The sequence below is a fragment of the Oncorhynchus masou genome, chromosome 18 (genome assembly GCF_036934945.1).
Source record: "Oncorhynchus masou masou isolate Uvic2021 chromosome 18, UVic_Omas_1.1, whole genome shotgun sequence".
NCBI lineage: Eukaryota > Metazoa > Chordata > Actinopteri > Salmoniformes > Salmonidae > Oncorhynchus > Oncorhynchus masou.
In genome coordinates this window covers 79,696,715-79,719,018 of record NC_088229.1, presented here as the reverse complement: position 1 = coordinate 79,719,018, position 22,304 = coordinate 79,696,715, and the positions used below count along the sequence as shown (strand labels likewise).

At 42.5% G+C, this 22,304-nt stretch overlaps 1 protein-coding gene across 2 annotated transcripts in view; it reads left to right on the top strand.

The window, feature by feature from the left end:
- LOC135505296 (signal-induced proliferation-associated 1-like protein 2) overlaps positions 1-22,304 on the top strand; it is a 492,209-nt gene that overhangs the window by 108,027 nt on the left and 361,878 nt on the right. For both annotated transcript variants that reach the window (XM_064924540.1, XM_064924538.1), the window contains 2 exons: positions 2,101-2,269; positions 2,518-3,198. In XM_064924540.1, coding sequence (XP_064780612.1) covers positions 2,137-2,269; positions 2,518-3,198 — 814 coding nt within the window. In that variant the 5' untranslated portion in view covers positions 2,101-2,136. The remainder of the gene's footprint in view (positions 1-2,100; positions 2,270-2,517; positions 3,199-22,304) is intronic.

Below are 22,304 nucleotides of genomic sequence, written 5' to 3'. Positions count from 1 at the left end.
TCTCCACTTTTGTGGATTGGGGTGGTCAGTCCTTGGTTCCAAATATTGGGGAAGATGCCAGAGCTAAGGATGATGTTAAAGAGTTTTAGTATAGCCAATTGGAATTTGATGTCTGTATATTTGATCATTTCATTGAGGATACCATCAACACTTTTTGGGTTGGAGGGTTTTTATTTTGTCCTGTAACTCATTCAATGTAATTGGAGAATCCAGTGGGTTCTGGTAGTCTTTAATAGTTGATTCTAAGATCCGTATTTGTGTCACACCCTGACCATAGTTTATTTGTATGTTTCTATGTTTTGGTTGGTCAGGTTGTGATCTGAGTGGGCATTCTATGTTGGATGTCTTGTTTGTCTATTTCTATGTCTGGCCTGATATGGTTCTCAATCAGAGGCAGGTGTTAGTCATTGTCTCTGATTGGGAACCATATTTAGGTAGCCTGGGTTTCACTGTGTGTTTGTGGGTGATTGTTCCTGTCTCTGTGTTTTGCACCAGATAGGGCTGTTTTCGCACGTTTGTTATTTTGTTAGTTTAATCGTGTATAGTTTCTTTATTATAATAAAATGTATAACAACCACGCTGAATTTTGGTCCGCTCCTTCTTCCCACAACGAAGGCCGTGACAATTTGATCATGTATATGTTTTTGCTCTTTTTTCTTTGTTATAGAGCCAAAACGATTGGAGAAGTGGTTTACCCATACATCTCCATTTTGGATAGATAATTCTTTGTGTTGTTTGTTTAGTGTTTTCCAATTTTCCCAGAAGTGGTTAGAGTCTATGGATTCTTCAATTACATTGAGCTGATTTCTGACATGCTGTTCCTTCTTTTTCTGTAGTGTATTTCTATATTGTTTTAGTGATTCACCATAGTGAAGGCGTAGATTCAGGTTTTCCGGGTCTCTATGTTTTTGGTTGGACAGGTTTCTCAATTTCTTTCTTAGATTTTTGCATTCTTCATCAATCCATTTGTCATTGTTGTTCATTTTCTTCAGTTTTCTATTTGAGATTTTTAGATTTGATAGGGAAGCTGAGAGGTCAAATATACTGTTAAAATTTTCTACTGCCAAGTTTACACCTTCACTATTACAGTGGAACGTTTTACCCAGGAAATTGTCTAAAAGGGAATGAATTTGTTGTTGCCTAATAGTTTTTTGGTAGGTTTCCAAACTGCATTCCTTCCATCTATAGCATTTCTTAATGTTACTCAGTTCCTTTGGCTTTGATGCCTCATGATTGAGTATTGCTCTGTTCAAGTAGACTGTGATTTTGCTGTGGTCTGATAGGGGTGTCAGTGGGCTGACTGTGAACGCTCTGAGAGACTCTGGGTTGAGGTCAGTGATAAAGTAGTCTACAGTACTACTGCCAAGAGATGAGCTGTAGGTGTACCTACCATAGGAGTCCCCTTGAAGCCTACCATTGACTATGTACATACCCAGGATGTAACAGAGCTGCAGGAGGTGTGACCCGTTTTGGTACGTTATGTTGCCGTAGTTGTGTCTAGGAGGGCATATGGGGGAGGGAATGCTGTCACCTCCAGGCAGGTGTTTGTCCCCCTGTGTGCTGAGGGTGTCAGGTTCTTGTCCAGTTCTGGCTTTTAGGTCTCCACGGACTAGTACATGTCCCTGTGCCTGGAAAAGATTGATTTCCCCCTCCAGGATGGGGATATACTGTAGGTTGCGCACAGGATGACACTTTTCTCTGTTGAGGTCATATCCTTTTTGAATTTCTAGCCAAATGTAAAATGTGCCTGTTTCGATTAATTCAATAGACTTAGTTAGTTCCTTCTCAATAACAAATTAGCATACCCCCTGAGTCCCTTCCCTGTTTCACACCTGGTAGTTTGGTGGATGGGACTTCCAGCTCTCTGTAACCTTGATGACAACCAGTGGGTCCGTATCCTACATACCAGGTTTCTTGTAGCATGACATTGTCTGTATTCTGATTTAAGTCCAATTTCCTGCTTTTGAGTTCCTGCTCTCTCTCTCTCTCTCTCTCTCTCTCTCTCTCTCTCTCTCTCTCTCTCTCTCTCTCTCTCTCTCTCTCTCTCTCTACATTTGTCCCATCAAGGACTATAATGGTTGCTATCCCTTTGTGCTGCAGACTGCCACCCAGATCTCCAGAGGGGAGATAGTGAGGATGGCAGGGTACGACTACGTGGATCCCTCCATCTTCTACTCCAGAGAGAGAGAGAAGAACTTCATGGGACGCCTGAAGTCTGACTCATCTGAGACCTCTATGTTCAGGAAGCTGAGGACCATCAAGAGCGAAGGTCTGTAGAGGTCTATGTGTCTAGTTTTTAAGGCATGGATGATTTCAATGAAAAGCGTGTTATGAATAAAAAGTATTAATAATGTTGTTATTATTGAAGGTGACGGTTCAGGCTGTCAACCACCTGCCAATTTCCACTGTATCTAGATTATGTTTAAATTCTATTTCAACTCTGATTCTGTCTGCATATTCCGCTTATTGTTGCCAGCACCATTTAAAGGTGAGGGGATTGTGTGTCTGATTGTGTAGGAGATGGGTTCAGGCTGTCTCTGGATCAGGATGACAGGAGACCCCTCAGCTTCCAGAAGTGTTTTGCCCACTACGACGTGCAGAGTGTCCTGTTTAACATCAGTGAGGCTGTGGCCAGTAGGGCCACTCTCAGCCAGAGGAAGAACACAACCACTGGGGCCTCGGCTGCTTCACAGTACCAACCTGGAGCCAGAGGGGGTAGTGGAGCTCCAGGTTTAGGATCAGGACTTGGGCCGGGAGGTGGCCCGGGGACAGGGGTAGGCCTGGGAGCAGAGGGAGGGCAAGGCGGTGGTCTTAGTAGTGGACCTACCAGTACCTCCATGTTTGAGTCTCCTCTGGGCTCCCGAGAGGACCTGAACCCCAAAGAGAACCTGGACCAGGACGAGGGCGACGGGAAGAACAACAGACTAGTCCTGGGGTGCCCCCACTTCCGTAATGAGATCGGTGGAGAAGGGGAGCGCAGAATCAGTCTCTCCAGGGCTACCAACACCTCTTACAGCGGTGGAGGAGAGAGCTGCAGCTTCGAGTCCTCCCTCTCGTCCCACTGTACCAACGCTGGGGTGTCGGTGTTGGAGGTCCCTAGAGAGAACCAGCCTATACACAGAGAGAAGGTGAAGAGATACATTATAGAACATATTGATCTGGGAGCATTCTACTACCACAAGTTCTTCTATGGGAAAGGTAAGAATTACGTTCCTGCACACAATTACATTGATGGAAGCTAAAAATATATCTGCAATTTTAAAGCTGATTAACCCCCTAAAAATATATATACAGTGCCTTGCGAAAGTATTCACCCCCCTTGAACTTTGCGACCTTTTGCCACATTTCCGGCTTCAAGCATAAAGATATAAAACTGTATTTTTTTGTGAAGAATCAACAACAAGTGGGACACAATCATGAAGTGGAACGACATTTATTGGATATTTCAAACTTTTTTAACAAATCAAAAACTGAAAAATTGGGCGTGCAAAATTATTCAGCCCCTTACTTTCAGTGCAACAAACTCTCTCCAGAAGTTCAGTGAGGATCTCTGAATGATCCAATGTTGACCTAAATGACTAATGATGATAAATACAATCCACCTGTGTATAATCAAGTCTCCGTATAAATGCACCTGCACTGTGATAGTCTCAGAGGTCCGTTAAAAGCGCAGAGAGCATCATGAAGAACAAGGAACACACCAGGCAGGTCCGAGATACTGTTGTGCAGAAGTTTAAAGCCGGATTTGGATACAAAAAGATTTCCCAAGCTTTAAACATCCCAAGGAGCACTGTGCAAGCGATAATATTGAAATGGAAGGAGTATCAGACCACTGCAAATCTACAAGACCTGGCCGTCCCTCTAAACTTTCAGCTCATACAAGGAGAAGACTGATCAGAGATGCAGCCAAGAGGCCCATGATCACTCTGGATGAACTGCAGAGATCTACAGCTGAGGTGGGAGACTCTGTCCATAGGACAACAATCAGTCGTATATTGCACAAATCTGGCCTTTATGGAAGAGTGGCAAGAAGAAAGACATTTCTTAAAGATATCCATAAAAAGTGTCGTTTAAAGTTTGCCACAAGCCACCTGGGAGACACACCAAACATGTGGAAGAAGGTGCACTGGTCAGATGAAACCAAAATTGAACTTTTTGGCAACAATGCAAAACGTTATGTTTGGCGTAAAAGCAACACAGCTCATCACCCTGAACACACCATACCCACTGTCAAACATGGTGGTGGCAGCATCATGGTTTGGCCCTGCTTTTCTTCAACAGGGACAGGGAAGATGGTTAAAATTGATGGGAAGATGGATGGAGCCAAATACAGGACCATTCTGGAAGAAAACCTGATGGAGTCTGCAAAAGACCTGAGACTGGGATGGAGATTTGTCTTCCAGCAAGACAATGATCCAAAACATAAAGCAAAATCTACAATGGAATGGTTCAAAAATAAACATATCCAGGTGTTAGAATGGGCAAGTCAAAGTCCAGACCTGAATCCAATCGAGAATCTGTGGAAAGAACTGAAAACTGCTGTTCACAAATGCTCTCCATCCAACCTCACTGAGCTTGAGCTGCTTTGCAAGGAGGAATGGGAAAAAATGTCAGTCTCTCGATGTGCAAAACTGATAGAGACATACCCCAAGCGACCTACAGCTGTAATCGCAGCAAAAGGTGGCGCTACAAAGTATTAACTTAAGGGGGCTGAATAATTTTGCACGCCCAATTTTTCAGTTTTTGATTTGTTAAAAAAGTTTGAAATATCCAATAAATGTCGTTCCACTTCATGATTGCGTCCCACTTGTTGTTGATTCTTCACAAAAAAATAGTTTTATATCTTTATGTTTGAAGTCTGAAATGTGGCAAAAGGTCGCAAAGTTCAAGGGGGCCGAATACTTTCGCAAGGCACTGTATATACTGCATATACAGTTGAAGTCGGAAGTTTACATAAATCTTAGCCAAATACATTTAAACTACATTTTTCACAATTCCTGACATTTAATCCTAGTAAAAATGCACAGTCTTAGGTCAGGTAGGATCACCACTTTATTTTAAGAATGTGAAATGTCAGAATAATAGTAGAGAGAATGATTCATTTCAGCTTTTATTTATTTCCTTAAATTCCCAATGGGTCAGAAGTTTACATACACTCAATTAGTATTTCGTAGCGTTGCCTTTAAATTGTTTAACTTGGGTCAAATGTTTTGGGTAGCCTTCCACAAGCTTCCCACAATAAGTTGGGTTTTGGCCCATTCCTCCTGACAGACCTGGTGTAACTGAGTCAGGTTTGTAGGATCCTTGCTCGCACACGCTTTTTCAGTTCTGCCCACAAATTTTCAATAGGATTGAGGTCATGGCTTTGTGATGGCCACCCCAATACCTTGACTTTGTTGTCCTTAAGCCATTTTGCCACAACTTTGGAAGTATGCTTGGGGTTATTGTCCATTTGGAAGACCAAGCTTTAACTTCCTGACTGATGTCTTGAAATGTTGCTTCAATATATCCGCATAATTTTCCTTTCTCATGACGCCATCTATTTTGTGAAGTGCACCAGTCCCTCCTGCAGCAAAGCACCCCCACGACATGATGCTGCCACCCCCGTGCTTCACGGTTGGGATGGTGTTCCTCGGCTTGCAAGCCTCCCCCTTTTTCCTCCAAACATAACAATGGTCATTATGGCCAAACAGTTCTATTTTTGTTTCATCAGACCAGAGGACATTTCTCCAAAAAGCATGATCTTTGTCCCCATGTGCAATTGCAAACCGTAGTCTGTTTTTTTTATGGCGGTTTTGGAGCAGTGGATTCTTCCTTGCTGAGTGGGCTTTCAGGTTATGTTGATATAGGACTCGTTTTACTGTAGATATAGATACCTGTTTACCTGTTTCCTACAGCATCTTCACAAGGTCCTTTGCTGTTGTTCTGGGATTAATTTTCACTTTTTGCACCAAAGTACGTTCATCTCTAGGAGACAGAACGTGTCTCCTTCCTGAGCAGTATGACAGCTGTGTGGTCCCATGGTGTTTATACTTGCGTACTATTGTTTGTACAGATGAACGTAGTACCTTCAGGCTTTTAGAAATTTCTCCCAATGATGAATCAGACTTGTGGAGGCCGACAATTTTATTTGGAGGTCTTGGCTGATTACTTTTGATTTTCCCATGATGTCGAGCAAAGAGGCACTGAGTTTGAAGGTAGGCCTTGAAATAAATCCACAGGTACACCTCCAATTGACTCCTAGGTGTATGTAAACTTCCGACTTCAACTGTACCCCCTTCCCCTTCCATAGACTTACACTTGAAGATCATCTACTCATTCAAGGGTTTTTCTTTATTTTTTTCTATTTTCTACATTGTAGAATGATAGGGAAAACATCAAAACTATGAAATAACACATATGGAATCATGTAGTAACCAAACAAGTGTTAAACATATCAAAATATATTTTATATTTGAGATTCTTCAAAAAGCCACCCTTTGCCTTGATGACAGCTTTGCACACTCTTGGCATTCTCTCAACCAGCTTCACCTGGAATGCTTTTCCCATCAGTCTTGAAGGAGTTCCCACATATGCTGAGCACTTGTTGGCTGCTTTTCATTCACTTTACGGTTCGACACATCCCAAACCATCTCAATTGGGTTGAGGTCATGAGTGAGGTCATGGGTGATTATGGAGGCCAGGTCATCTGATGCAGCACTCCATCACTCTCCTTCTTGGTAAAATAGCCCTTACACAGCCTGGAGGTGTGCCGGGTCTTGTCCTGTTGAAAAACAAATGATAGTCCCACTAAGCCCAAACCAGATGGGATGGAGTATCGCTGCAGTATGCTCTGGTAGACAGGCTGATTAAGTGTGCCTTAAATTCTAAATAAATCACAGATAGTGCCACCAGCAAAGCACCACACACCATAACACCTCTTCCTCCATGCTTCACTGTGGGAAATTAACATTCAGAGATCATCCGTTCATCCAGACACATCTCACAAGATGGTGGTTGGATCCTGGATTCCAGACCAAAGCAAGCCTCTTCTTCTTTTTGGTGTCCTTTAGTAGTGGTTTCTTTGCAAAATTTCGACCATGCAGGCCTGCTTCACACAGTCACCTGAACAGTTGATGTTGAGATGTGTCTGTTACTTGAACTCTGTGAAGCATATATTCATCCCCCCTCCTCTCCCCTTGAACTACTCCCCAGGTTGTTGCTGTCAATGAGAATGTGTTTAAAATAAGGGTTAAATAAAAAAAACATTTAAAAATGTGCAATTTCTGAGACTGGTAATTCCAATGAACTAATCCTCTGCAGCAGAGTGTAATGGGTGTTGGTGGCAGGGGAGTCAGGCACAGGAGAACGAACTTGGTATAAACGGAGCAGTTTAAAAAATATACAAAATAATTTTAAAGTGGGTACAAAACCCGTCGCACACCAGAACTTAACTTGCACATAACATACAACATACAATCACCGACAAGGACATGAGGGGAAACAGAGGGTTAAATACACAACATGTGATTGGAACCAGGTGTGAAGGAAGACAAGACAAAACCAATGGAAAATGGATCAACGATGGCTTGAAGGTCGGTGAGGTCGACCGCCGAACAAGGAGAGGGACCGACTTCTCCGGAAGTCGTGACACAGAGGTAACTTTGGGTCTTCCATTCCTGTGGTGGTCCTCATGTGAGCCAGTTTCATCATAGCGCTTGATGGTTTTTGCGACTGCACTTGAAGAAACTTTCAAAGTTCTTGACATTTTCTGTATTGACTGACCTTCATGTCTTAAAGTAATAATGGACTGTTGTTTCTCTTTGTTTATTTGAGCTTTTCTTGCCATAATATGGACTTGGTCTTTTACCAAATAGGGCCATCTTCTGAAGGTCTATCTACCCTGTCACAACACAACTGAGGCTCAAACGCATTAAGAAGGATAACAATTCCACACATTAACTTTAAAGAAGGCACAGCTGTTAATTGAAATGCATTCCAGGTGACTACCTCATGAAGCTGGTTGAGAGAATTACGAGCCTGTGCAAAGCTGTCATCAAGGCAAAGGGTGGCTATTTGAAGAATCTCAAATATAAACTATACTTTTTTGGTTACTACATGATTCCATGTGTTATTTCATAGTGTTGATGTCTTCACTATTATTCTACAATGTAGAAAATAGTAATAATAAAGAGAAACCCTTGAATGAGGTGTTCTAAAACTTTAGACCAGTGTTGTATATAATAGTAATCATATACCTTACTTTTGACAGGAGTTTTATCAGTTTCTGAGAAACAGCTCGACATGGCAGAACTAACACTAATTAGTGGTTTTCAGACTGTAAATGGTTAATGGGTACATCTGGTTCCCTCCTTGCCAGGAGTTCTCAGCCAGACTACTTTTGTGCTTACTTTAATTTTCACACTATAAAAAACAAACAATGTTTTTCTCCTAGTGGAGACCCAGTCCCTCTAGTTCTCAACCAGTTATGTTCTCTGTTAACAACAGAGAGAGCCGTGTGTGTGTGTGTGTGTGTGTGTGTGTGTGTGTGTGTGTGTGTGTGTGTGTGTGTGTTTTCGGTGTGTGTGTGTTTTCGGTGTGTGTGTGTTCTTGGTGTGTGTGTGTTTTTAGTGTGTGCTATTTTCTCAAGTCCCAGGAGGACCAGGGATTTGTAATGTGAGAAGTTAGGTGGTGAGGGTTAAGGGGGGTGTCAGCATTAAACCTTGGGGCCAAACCACAGCACAGTCCCAGAGATCCTCATTAAACCTTGGGGCCAAACCACAGCACAGTCCCAGAGATCCTCATTAAACCTTGGGGCCAAACCACAGCACAGTCCCAGAGATCCTCATTAAACCTTGGGGCCAAACCACAGCACAGTCCCAGAGATCCTCATTAAACCTTGGGGCCAAACCACAGCACAGTCCCAGAGATCCTCATTAAACCTTGGGGCCAAACCACAGCACAGTCCCAGAGATCCTCATTAAACCTTGGGGCCAAACCACAGCACAGTCCCAGAGATCCTCATTAAACCTTGGGGCCAAACCACAGCACAGTCCCAGAGATCCTCATTAAACCTTGGGGCCAAACCACAGCACAGTCCCAGAGATCCTCATTAAACCTTGGGGCCAAACCACAGCACAGTCCCAGAGATCCTCATTAAACCTTGGGGCCAAACCACAGCACAGTCCCAGAGATCCTCATTAAACCTTGGGGCCAAACCACAGCACAGTCCCAGAGATCCTCATTAAACCTTGGGGCCAAACCACAGCACAGTCCCAGAGATCCTCATTAAACCTTGGGGCCAAACCACAACACAGTCCCAGAGATCCTCATTAAACCTTGGGGCCAAACCACAGCACAGTCCCAGAGATCCTCATTAAACCTTGGGGCCAAACCACAGCACAGTCCCAGAGATCCTCATTAAACCTTGGGGCCAAACCACAGCACAGTCCCAGAGATCCTCATTAAACCTTGGGGCCAAACCACAGCACAGTCCCAGAGATCCTCATTAAACCTTGGGGCCAAACCACAGCACAGTCCCAGAGATCCTCATTAAACCTTGGGGCCAAACCACAGAACAGTCCCAGAGATCCTCATTAAACACCACTGTGTCTGACTCTGAAAATACCACCTCTTTCTCTCCACTCAATTCAACACCATGCAGGTAGTGTGTTTCCTCTCTCTCTCTCAGTATATCTGAGTACCCATCCTAAGACCCTATAACAGCTGCTGCACTGTCCACCATTATTAAGAAGACATTAATCAGTTTGAGACATGGAGAACACAAACATTCAGAGGGATATGACTCTCCAGTCATGTGACCTCACATGGTGCAAGTGAACTGATTCTGTCTGTGTGTGTGTGTGTGTGTGTGTGTGTGTGTGTGTGTGTGTGTGTGTGTGTGTGTGTGTGTGTGTGTGTGTGTGTGTGTGTGTGTGTGTGTGTGTGTGTGTGTGTGTGTGTCAGTGAGCTGATTTTGTCTAGCTAGTGTGGAACAAGTTATGACTTCCTCTTCACACAGAGAAGAAAATAACCTCTACCTGTTAGAATGGTGTCTGTAGTTCCCTTGTTATAATGGTGTCTGTAGTTCCCTTGTTATACTGGTGTCTGTAGTCCTCTACCTGTTATAATGGTGCCTGTAGTTCCCCTGTTTCTAATGGTGTCTGTAGTTCTCTACCTGTTATAATGGTGTCTGTAGTCCTCTACCTGTTATAATGGTGTCTGTAGTTCCCCTGTTATAATGGTGTCTGTAGTCCTCTACCTGTTATAATGGTGTCTGTAGTCCTCTACCTGTTATAATGGTGTCTGTAGTTCCCCTGTTATAATGGTGTCTGTAGTCCTCTACCTGTTATAATGGTGTCTGTAGTTCCCCTGTTATAATGGTGTCTGTAGTCCTCTACCTGTTATAATGGTGTCTGTAGTCCTCTACCTGTTATAATGGTGTCTGTAGTTCTCTACCTGTTATCATGGTGTCTGTAGTCCTCTACCTGTTATAATGGTGTCTGTAGTTCTCTACCTGTTATCATGGTGTCTGTAGTCCTCTACCTATTATAATGGTGTCTGTAGTTCCCCTGTTATAATGGTGTCTGTAGTCCTCTACCTGTTATAATGGTGTCTGTAGTTCCCCTGTTATACTGGTGTCTGTAGTACTCTACCTGTTATGATGGTGTCTGTAGTCCTCTACCTGTTATACTGGTGTCTGTAGTCCTCTACCTGTTATAATGGTGTCTGTAGTCCTCTACCTGTTATAATGGTGTCTGTAGTCCTCTACCTGTTATAATGGTGTCTGTAGTCCTCCACCTGTTATAATGGTGTCTGTAGTTCTCTACCTGTTATAATGGTGTCTGTAGTTCCCCTGTTATAATGGTGTCTGTAGTTCTCTACCTGTTATAATGGTGTCTGTAGTTCTCTACCTGTTATAATGGTGTCGGTAGTCCTCCACCTGTTATAATGGTGTCTGTAGTTCTCTACCTGTTATAATGGTGTCTGTAGTCCTCCACCTGTTATAATGGTGTCTGTAGTCCTCCACCTGTTATAATGGTGTCTGTAGTTCCCCTGTTATAATGGTGTCTGTAGTCCTCTACCTGTTATACTGGTGTCTGTAGTCCTCTACCTGTTATAATGGTGTCTGTAGTCCTCTACCTGTTATAATGGTGTCTGTAGTCCTCTACCTGTTATAATGGTGTCTGTAGTTCCCCTATTATAATGGTGTATGTAGTCCTCTACCTGTTATAATGGTGTCTGTAGTCCTCTACCTGTTATAATGGTGTCTGTAGTTCTCTACCTGTTATCATGGTGTCTGTAGTCCTCTACATGTTATAATGGTGTCTGTAGTTCCCCTGTTATAATGGTGTCTGTAGTTCTCTATATGTTATAATGGTGTCTGTAGTTCCCCTGTTATAATGGTGTCTGTAGTCCTCTACCTGTTATAATGGTGTCTGTAGTTCCCCTGTTATTATGGTGTCTGTAGTCCTCTACCTGTTATAATGGTGTCTGTAGTCCTCTATCTGTTATAATGGTGTCTGTAGTTCCCCTGTTATAATGGTGTCTGTAGTCCTCCACCTGTTATAATGGTGTCTGTAGTCCTCTACCTGTTATACTGGTGTCTGTAGTTCTCCATCTGTTATAATGGTGTCTGTAGTCCTCCACCTGTTATACTGGTGTCTGTAGTTCCCCTGTTATAATGGTGTCTGTAGTTCTCTACCTGTTATAATGGTGTCTGTAGTCCTCTACCTGTTATAATGGTGTCTGTAGTTCCCCTGTTATTATGGTGTCTGTAGTCCTCTACCTGTTATAATGGTGTCTGTAGTCCTCTATCTGTTATAATGGTGTCTGTAGTTCCCCTGTTATAATGGTGTCTGTAGTTCTCTACCTGTTATACTGGTGTCTGTAGTTCTCCACCTGTTATAATGGTGTCTGTAGTTCCCCTGTTATAATGGTGTCTGTAGTTCCCCTGTTATAATGGTGTCTGTAGTTCTCTGCCTGTTATAATGGTGTCTGTAGTTCCCCTATTATAATGGTGTCTGTAGTTCCCCTGTTATAATGGTGTCTGTAGTCCTCTACCTGTTATAATGGTGTCTGTAGTCAGCTACCTGTTATAATGGTGTCTGTAGTCCTCCACCTGTTATAATGGTGTCTGTAGTCCTCTACCTGTTATACTGGTGTCTGTCGTTCTCCATCTGTTATAATGGTGTCTGTAGTCCTCCACCTGTTATACTGGTGTCTGTAGTTCCCCTGTTATAATGGTGTCTGTAGTTCTCCACCTGTTATAATGGTGTCTTTAGTTCTCTACCTTATATAATGGTGTCTGTAGTCCTCTACCTGTTATAATGGTGTCTGTAGTTCCCCTGTTATAATGGTGTCTGTAGTCATCTACATGTTATACTGGTGTCTGTAGTTCTCCATCTGTTATAATGGTGTATGTAGTCCTCTACCTGTTATAATGGTGTCTGTAGTTCCCTTGTTATAATGGTGTCTGTAGTTCCCTTGTTATACTGGTGTCTGTAGTCCTCTACCTGTTATAATGGTGTCTGTAGTTCCCCTGTTATAATGGTGTCTGTAGTTCTCTACCTGTTATAATGGTGTCTGTAGTCCTCTACCTGTTATAATGGTGTCTGTAGTTCCCCTGTTATAATGGTGCCTGTAGTCCTCTACCTGTTATAATGGTGTCTGTAGTCCTCTACCTGTTATACTGGTGTCTGTAGTTCCCCTGTTATAATGGTGTCTGTAGTTCTCTACCTGTTATCATGGTGTCTGTAGTCCTCTACCTGTTATAATGGTGTCTGTAGTTCTCTACCTGTTATCATGGTGTCTGTAGTCCTCTACCTATTATAATGGTGTCTGTAGTTCCCCTGTTATAATGGTGTCTGTAGTCCTCTACCTGTTATAATGGTGTCTGTAGTTCCCCTGTTATAATGGTGTCTGTAGTTCTCCACCTGTTATAATGGTGTCTGTAGTTCCCCTGTTATAATGGTGTCTGTAGTCCTCTACCTGTTATAATGGTGTCTGTAGTCCTCTACCTGTTATAATGGTGTCTGTAGTACTCTACCTGTTATGATGGTGTCTGTAGTCCTCTACCTGTTATAATGGTGTCTGTAGTTCCCCTGTTATAATGGTGTATGTAGTCCTCTACCTGTTATAATGGTGTCTGTAGTACTCTACCTGTTATGATGGTGTCTGTAGTCCTCTACCTGTTATAATGGTGTCTGTAGTTCCCCTGTTATAATGGTGTCTGTAGTTCTCTACCTGTTATAATGGTGTCTGTAGTCCTCCACCTGTTATAATGGTGTCTGTAGTTCTCTACCTGTTATAATGGTGTCTGTAGTTCCCCTGTTATAATGGTGTCTGTAGTCCTCTACCTGATATAATGGTGTCTGTAGTTCCCCTGTTATAATGGTGTCTGTAGTCCTCTACCTGTTATAATGGTGTCTGTAGTCCTCTACCTGTTATAATGGTGTCTGTAGTTCTCTACCTGTTATCATGGTGTCTGTAGTCCTCTACCTGTTATAATGGTGTCTGTAGTTCCCCTGTTATAATGGTGTCTGTAGTTCTCTACCTGTTATAATGGTGTCTGTAGTCCTCTACCTGTTATAATGGTGTCTGTAGTTCTCCATCTGTTATAATGGTGTCTGTAGTCATCCACTTGTTATACTGGTGTCTGTAGTTCCCCTGTTATAATGGTGTCTGTAGTTCTCTACCTTATATAATGGTGTCTGTAGTCCTCTACCTGTTATAATGGTGTCTGTAGTTCCCCTGTTATAATGCTGTCTGTAGTCATCTACATGTTATACTGGTGTCTGTAGTTCTCCATCTGTTATAATGGTGTATGTAGTCCTCTACCTGTTATAATGGTGTCTGTAGTTCTCTACCTGTTATAATGGTGTCTGTAGTCCTCTACCTGTTATAATGGTGTCTGTAGTTCCCCTGTTATACTGGTGTCTGTAGTTCTCCATCTGTTATAATGGTGTCTGTAGTCATCTACCTGTTATAATGGTGTCTGCAGTCCTCCACCTGTTATAATGGTGTCTGTAGTCCTCTACCTGTTATACTGGTGTCTGTAGTTCTCCATCTATTGTAATGGTGTCTGTAGTCATCCACTTGTTATACTGGTGTCTGTAGTTCCCCTGTTATAATGGTGTCTGTAGTTCTCCACCTGTTATAATGGTGTATGTAGTTCTCTACCTGTTATAATGGTGTCTGTAGTCCTCTACCTGTTATAATGGTGTCTGTAGTCCTCTACCTGTTATAATGGTGTCTGTAGTCCTCTACCTGTTATAATGGTGTCTGTAGTTCCCCTGTTATAATGGTGTTTGTAGTCATCTACATGTTATACTGGTGTCTGTAGTTCTCCATCTGTTATAATGGTGTCTGTAGTCCTCTACCTGTTATAATGGTGTCTGTAGTTCTCTACCTGTTATAATGGTGTCTGTAGTCCCTCTGTTATAATGGTGTCTGTAGGCCTCTACCTGTTATAATGGTGTCTGTAGTCCTCTACCTGTTATAATGGTGTCTGTAGTCCCTCTGTTATAATGGTGTCTGTAGTCCTCTACCTGTTATAATGGTGTCTGTAGTTCCCCTGTTATAATGGTGTCTGTAGTCATCTACATGTTATAATGGTGTCTGTAGTTCCCCTGTTATAATGGTGTTTGTAGTCATCTACATGTTATACTGGTGTCTGTAGTTCTCCATCTGTTATAATGGTGTCTGTAGTTCCCCTGTTATAATGGTGTCTGTAGTCCTCTACCTGTTATAATGGTGTCTGTAGTTCCCCTGTTATAATGGTGTCTGTAGTCCTCTACCTGATATAATGGTGTCTGTAGTTCCCCTGTTATAATGGTGTCTGTATTCCTCTACCTGTTATAATGGTGTCTGTAGTTCTCTACCTGTTATACTGGTGTCTGTAGTTCTCCACCTGTTATAATGGTGTCTGTAGTTCCCCTGTTATAATGGTGTCTGTAGTTCCCCTGTTATAATGGTGTCTGTAGTTATCTGCCTGTTATAATGGTGTCTGTAGTTCCCCTGTTATAATGGTGTCTGTAGTTCCCCTGTTATAATGGTGTCTGTAGTCATCTACCTGTTATAATGGTGTCTGTAGTCCTCTACCTGTTATAATGGTGTCTGTAGTTCCCCTGTTATACTGGTGTCTGTAGTCCTCTACCTGTTATAATGGTGTCTGTAGTCCTCCACCTGTTATAATGGTGTCTGTAGTCCTCTACCTGTTATACTGGTGTCTGTCGTTCTCCATCTGTTATAATGGTGTCTGTAGTCCTCCACCTGTTATACTGGTGTCTGTAGTTCCCCTGTTATAATGGTGTCTGTAGTTCTCCATCTGTTATAATGGTGTCTGTAGTTCTCTACCTTATATAATGGTGTCTGTAGTCCTCTACCTGTTATAATGGTGTCTGTAGTTCCCCTGTTATAATGGTGTCTGTAGTCATATACATGTTATACTGGTGTCTGTAGTTCTCCATCTGTTATAATGTTGTCTGTAGTTCTCTACCTGTTATAATGGTGTCTGTAGTCCTCTACCTGTTATAATGGTGTCTGTAGTTCCCCTGTTATACTGGTGTCTGTAGTTCTCCATCTGTTATAATGGTGTCTGTAGTTCCCCTGTTATACTGGTGTCTGTAGTTCTCCATCTGTTATAATGGTGTCTGTAGTCCTCCACCTGTTATAATGGTGTCTGTAGTCCTCTATCTGTTATAATGGTGTCTGTAGTCCTCCACCTGTTATACTGGTGTCTGTAGTTCCCCTGTTATAATGGTGTCTGTAGTTCTCCACCTGTTATAATGGTGTCTGTAGTTTTCTACATGTTATAATGGTGTCTGTAGTTCTCTACTTGTTATAATGGTGTCTGTAGTCCTCTACCTGTTATAATGGTGTCTGTAGTTCTCTACCTGTTATAATGGTGTCTGTAGTTCGCCTGTTATAATGGTGTTTGTAGTCATCTACATGTTATACTGGTGTCTGTAGTTCTCCATCTGTTATAATGGTGTCTGTAGTCCTCTACCTGTTATAATGGTGTCTGTAGTTCTCTACCTGTTATAATGGTGTCTGTAGTCCCTCTGTTATAATGGTGTCTGTAGGCCTCTACCTGTTATACTGGTGTCTGTAGTCCTCTACCTGTTATAATGGTGTCTGTAGTTCGCCTGTTATAATGGTGTTTGTAGTCATCTACATGTTATACTGGTGTCTGTAGTTCTCCATCTGTTATAATGGTGTCTGTAGTCCTCTACCTGTTATAATGGTGTCTGTAGTTCTCTACCTGTTATACTGGTGTCTGTAGTTCCCCTGTTATAATGGTGTCTGTAGTCCTCTACCTGTTATAATGGTGTATGTAGTCCCTCTGTTATAATGGTGTCTGTAGTCCTCTATCTGTTATAATGGTGTCTGTAGTTCCCTTGTTATACTGGTGTCTGTAGTCCTCTACCTGTTATAATGGTGTCTGTAGTTCCCCTGTTATAATGGTGTCTGTAGTCCTCTACCTGTAATAATGGTGTCTGTAGTCCTCTACCTGTTATACTGGTGTCTGTAGTCCTCCACCTGTTATAATGGTGTCTGTAGTTCCACTGTTATAATGGTGTCTGTAGTCCTCTACCTGTTATACTGTTGTCTGTAGTCCTCTACCTGTTATAATGGTTTCTGTAGTTCCCCTGTTATAATGGTGTCTGTATTTCCCCTGTTATAATGCTGTCTGTAGTCCTCTACCTGTTATAATGGTGTCTGTAGTCCTCTACCTGTTATAATGGTGTCTGTAGTCCTCCACCTGTTATAATGGTGTCTGTAGTCCTCCACCTGTTATAATGGTGTCTGTAGTCATCTACCTGTTATAATGGTGTCTGTAGTCCTCTACCTGTTATAATGGTGTCTGTAGTCCTCTACATGTTATACTGCTGTCTGTAGTCCTCTACCTGTTATAATGGTGTTTGTAGTCCTCTACCTATTATAATGGTGTCTGTAGTTCTCTACCTGTTATAATGGTGTCTGTAGTTCCCCTGTTATAATGGTGTCTGTAGTCATCTACATGTTATACTGGTGTCTGTAGTTCTCCATCTGTTATAATGGTGTCTGTAGTCCTCTACCTGTTATAATGGTGTCTGTAGTCCTCTATCTGTTATAATGGTGTCTGTAGTTCCCTTGTTATAATGGTGTCTGTAGTTCCTCTGTTATAATTGTGTCTGTAGTCCTCTACCTGTTATAATTGTGTCTGTAGTTCCCTTGTTATACTGGTGTCTGTAGTCCTCTACCTGTTATAATGGTGTCTGTAGTTCTCTACCTGTTATAATGGTGTCTGTAGTTCCCATGTTATACTGGTGTCTGTAGTTCTCTACCTGTTATAATGGTGTCTGTAGTTCCCCAGTTATAATGTTGTCTGTAGTCCTCTACCTGTTATAATGGTGTCTGTAGTTCCCCTGTTATAATGGTGTCTGTAGTCCTCTACCTGTTATAATGGTGTCTGTAGTTCCCCTGTTATAATGGTGTATGTAGTCATCTACCTGTTATAATGGTGTCTGTAGTCCTCTACCTATTATAATGGTGTCTGTAGTTCCCCTGTTATAATGGTGTCTGTAGTCCTCTACCTGTTATAATGGTGTCTGTAGTTCCTCTGTTATAATGGTGTCTGTAGTCCTCTATCTGTTATAATGGTGTCTGTAGTTCCCCTGTTATAATGGTGTATGTAGTCATCTACCTGTTATAATGGTGTCTGTAGTCCTCTACCTATTATAATGGTGTCTGTAGTTCCCCTGTTATAATGGTGTCTGTAGTCCTCTACCTGTTATAATGGTGTCTGTAGTTCCCTTGTTATAATGGTGTCTGTAGTTCCCTGTTATAATGGTGTCTGTAGTCCTCTACCTGTTATAATGGTGTCTGTAGTTCTCTACCTGTTATAATGGTGTCTGTAGTTCTCTACCTGTTATAATGGTGTCTGTAGTCCTCTACCTGTTATAATGGTGTCTGTAGTTCCCCTGTTATAATGGTGTCTGTAGTCCTCTACCTGTTATAATGGTGTCTGTAGTTCCCCTGTTATAATGGTGTCTGTAGTCCTCCACCTGTTATAATGGTGCCTGTAGTTCTCTGCCTGTTATAATGGTGTCTGTAGTTCCCCTGTTATAATGGTGTCTGTAGTCCTCCACCTGTTATAATGGTGTCTGTAGTTCTCTACCTGTTATAATGGTGTCTGTAGTTCCCCTGTTATACTGGTGTCTGTAGTTCTCTACCTGTTATAATGGTGTCTGTAGTTCCCCAGTTATAATGGTGTCTGTAGTCCTCTACCTGTTATAATGGTGTCTGTAGTCCTCTACCTGTTATAATGGTGTCTGTAGTTCCCCTGTTATAATGGTGTCTGTAGTCCTATACCTGTTTAAATGGTGTCTGTAGTCCTCTACCTGTTATAATGGTGTCTGTAGTTCCCCTGTTATAATGGTGTCTGTAGTCCTCTACCTGTTATAATGGTGTCTGTAGTCCTCTACCTGTTATAATGGTGTCTGTAGTTCCCCTGTTATAATGGTGTCTGTAGTTCTCCACCTGTTATAATGGTGTCTGTAGTCCTCTACCTGTTATAATGGTGTCTGTAGTCCTCTACCTGTTATAATGGTGTCTGTAGTCCTCTACCTGTTATAATGGTGTCTGTAGTCCTCTACCTGTTATAATGGTGTCTGTATTTCCCCTGTTATAATGGTGTCTGTAGTTATCTACCTGTTATAATGGTGTCTGTAGTTCCCCTGTTATAATGGTGTATGTAGTCCTCTACCTGTTATAATGGTGTCTGTAGTTCCCTTGTTATACTTGTGTCTGTAGTCCTCTACATGTTATACTGGTGTCTGTAGTCCTCTACATGTTATAATGGTGTCTGTAGTTCTCTACCTGTTATAATGGTGTCTGTAGTCCTCTACCTGTTATAATGGTGTCCGTAGTCCTCTACCTGTTATAATGGTGTCTGTAGTTCCCTTGTTATACTGGTGTCTGTAGTCCTCTACATGTTATAATGGTGTCTGTAGTCCTCTACCTGTTATAATGGTGTCTGTAGTTCCCTTGTTATACTTGTGTCTGTAGTCCTCTACATGTTATACTGGTGTCTGTAGTCCTCTACCTGTTATAATGGTGTCTGTAGTCCTCTACCTGTTATAATGGTGTCTGTAGTTCCTCTGTTATAATTGTGTCTGTAGTCCTCTACCTGTTATAATTGTGTCTGTAGTTCCCTTGTTATACTGGTGTCTGTAGTCCTCTACCTGTTATAATGGTGTCTGTAGTTCTCTACCTGTTATAATGGTGTCTGTAGTTCCCCTGTTATAATGGTGTCTGTAGTCCTCTACCTGTTATAATGGTGTCTGTAGTTCCTCTGTTATAATTGTGTCTGTAGTCCTCTACCTGTTATAATTGTGTCTGTAGTTCCCTTGTTATACTGGTGTCTGTAGTCCTCTACCTGTTACAATGGTGTCTGTAGTCCTCCACCTGTTATACTGGTGTCTGTAGTTCCCCTGTTATAATGGTGTCTGTAGTTCTCTACCTGTTATAATGGTGTCTGTAGTCCTCTACCTGTTATAATGGTGTCTGTAGTCCTCTACCTGTTATAATGGTGTCTGTCGTTCTCCATCTGTTATAATGGTGTCTGTAGTTCTCTACCTGTTATAATGGTGTATGTAGTCCTCCACCTGTTATACTGGTGTCTGTAGTTCCCCTGTTATAATGGTGTCTACAGGGTCAGTCTTCAGGGTCAGTAGATACAGTATGTATAGGGGTCAGGTAACTCGACATCAGGATATATGATAAACAGAGCAGCAGCAGCGTATATGATGATCGTATATGAGTGCGTGTAGAGTCAGTATAAATGTGTGTGCATGTTATGTGTGTTTTAGAGTGTCATTCTGCCATTCTGTTAGCTATTGAGCAGTCTTATGGTTTGGGTATAGAAACTGTTCAGAAGCCTGTTGGTATCAGACTTGATTCACCAGTAATGCTGGTTGTGCGGAAGCAGAGAGAACAGTCTATGGCTTGGCTTGATCTCTGTCTCACAGTCTATGGCTTGGCTTGATCTCTGTCTCACAGTCTATGGCTTGGCTTGATCTCTGTCTCACAGTCTATGGCTTGGCTTGATCTCTGTCTCACTGACTTCTCTCTGGCTTTGCCGGGGGTTATGGTCTGTTTTATTACGACACTGCTGTGTGGTGTGCTCCTGTTCGACTCCCCCCCCCATCTCCTCTGCATGACATCACTATATTATATCACACCTCTATTGTAAGAGAAGGGAGAGAGAATAAATCACCTGAGAGAGAGAGTACATCTGAATGTGCATCCTCATTGTTCTCCCAGATATCTAGATAGTACAGCACACTATGCTATCATCCTCATTGTTCTCCCAGATATCTAGATAGTACAGCAGACTACGCTACCATCCTCATTGTTCTCCCAGATATCTAGATAGTACAGCACACTATGGTACCATCCTCATTGTTCTCCCAGATATCTAGATAGTACAGCAGACTACGCTACCATCCTCATTGTTCTCCCAGATATCTAGATAGTACAGCAGACTATGGTACCATCCTCATTGTTCTCCTAGATATCTAGTTAGTACAGCACACTATGCTACCATCCTCATTGTTCTCTCAGATATCTAGATAGTACAGCACACTATGCTACCATCCTCATTGTTCTCTTAGATATCTAGATAGTACAGCACACTATGCTACCATCCTCATTGTTCTCCCAGATATCTAGATAGTACAGCACACTATGCTACCATCCTCATTGTTCTCTCAGATATCTAGATAGTACAGCACACTATGCTACCATCCTCATTGTTCTCCTAGATATCTAGATAGTACAGCACACTATGCTACCATCCTCATTGTTCTCCTAGATATCTAGATAGTACAGCACACTATGCTACCATCCTCATTGTTCTCCCAGATATCAAGATAGTACAGCAGACTACGCTACCATCCTCATTGTTCTCCCAGATATCTAGATAGTACAGCAGACTATGGTACCATCCTCATTGTTCTCCTAGATATCTAGTTAGTACAGCACACTATGCTACCATCCTCATTGTTCTCTCAGATATCTAGATAGTACAGCACACTATGCTACCATCCTCATTGTTCTCTTAGATATCTAGATAGTACAGCACACTATGCTACCATCCTCATTGTTCTCCTAGATATCTAGATAGTACAGCACACTATGCTACCATCCTCATTGTTCTCTTAGATATCTAGATAGTACAGCACACTATGCTACCATCCTCATTGTTCTCTCAGATATCTAGATAGTACAGCACACTATGCTACCATCCTCATTGTTCTCCTAGATATCTAGATAGTACAGCACACTATGCTACCATCCTCATTGTTCTCTCAGATATCTAGATAGTACAGCACACTATGTTACCATCCTCATTGTTCTCCCAGATATCTAGATAGTACAGCACACTATGCTACTATCCTCATTGTTCTCTCAGATATCTAGATAGTACAGCACACTATCATTTACATTTATTTAAGTCATTTAGCAGACGCTCTTATCCAGAGCGACTTACAAATTGGTGAATTCACCTTCTGACATCAGTGGAACAGCCACTTTACAATAGTGCATCTAAATCATTTAAGGAGGGGGTGAGAAGGATTGCTTTATCCTATCCTAGGTATTCCTTGAAGAGGTGGGGTTTCAGGTGTCTCCGGAAGGTGGTGATTGACTCCGCTGTCCTGGCGTCGTGAGGGAGTTTGTTCCACCATTGGGGGGCCAGAGCAGCGAACAGTTTAGACTGGGCTGAGCGGGAACTGTACTTCCTCAGTGGTAGGGAGGCGAGCAGGCCAGAGGTGGATGAACGCAGTGCCCTTGTTTGGGTGTAGGGCCTGATCAGAGCCTGGAGGTACTGCGGTGCCGTTCCCCTCACAGCTCCGTAGGCAAGCACCATGGTCTTGTAGCGGATGCGAGCATCAACTGGAAGCCAGTGGAGAGAGCGGAGGAGCGGGGTGACGTGAGAGAACTTGGGAAGGTTGAACACCAGACGGGCTGCGGCGTTCTGGATGAGTTGTAGGGGTTTAATGGCACAGGCAGGGAGCCCAGCCAACAGCGAGTTGCAGTAATCCAGACGGGAGATGACAAGTGCCTGGATTAGGACCTGCGCCGCTTCCTGTGTGAGGCAGGGGCGTACTCTGCGGATGTTGTAGAGCATGAACCTACAGGAACGGGCCACCGCCTTGATGTTAGTTGAGAACGACAGGGTGTTGTCCAGGATCACGCCAAGGTTCTTAGCGCTCTGGGAGGAGGAAACAATGGAGTTGTCAACCGTGATGGCGAGATCATGGAACGGGCAGTCCTTC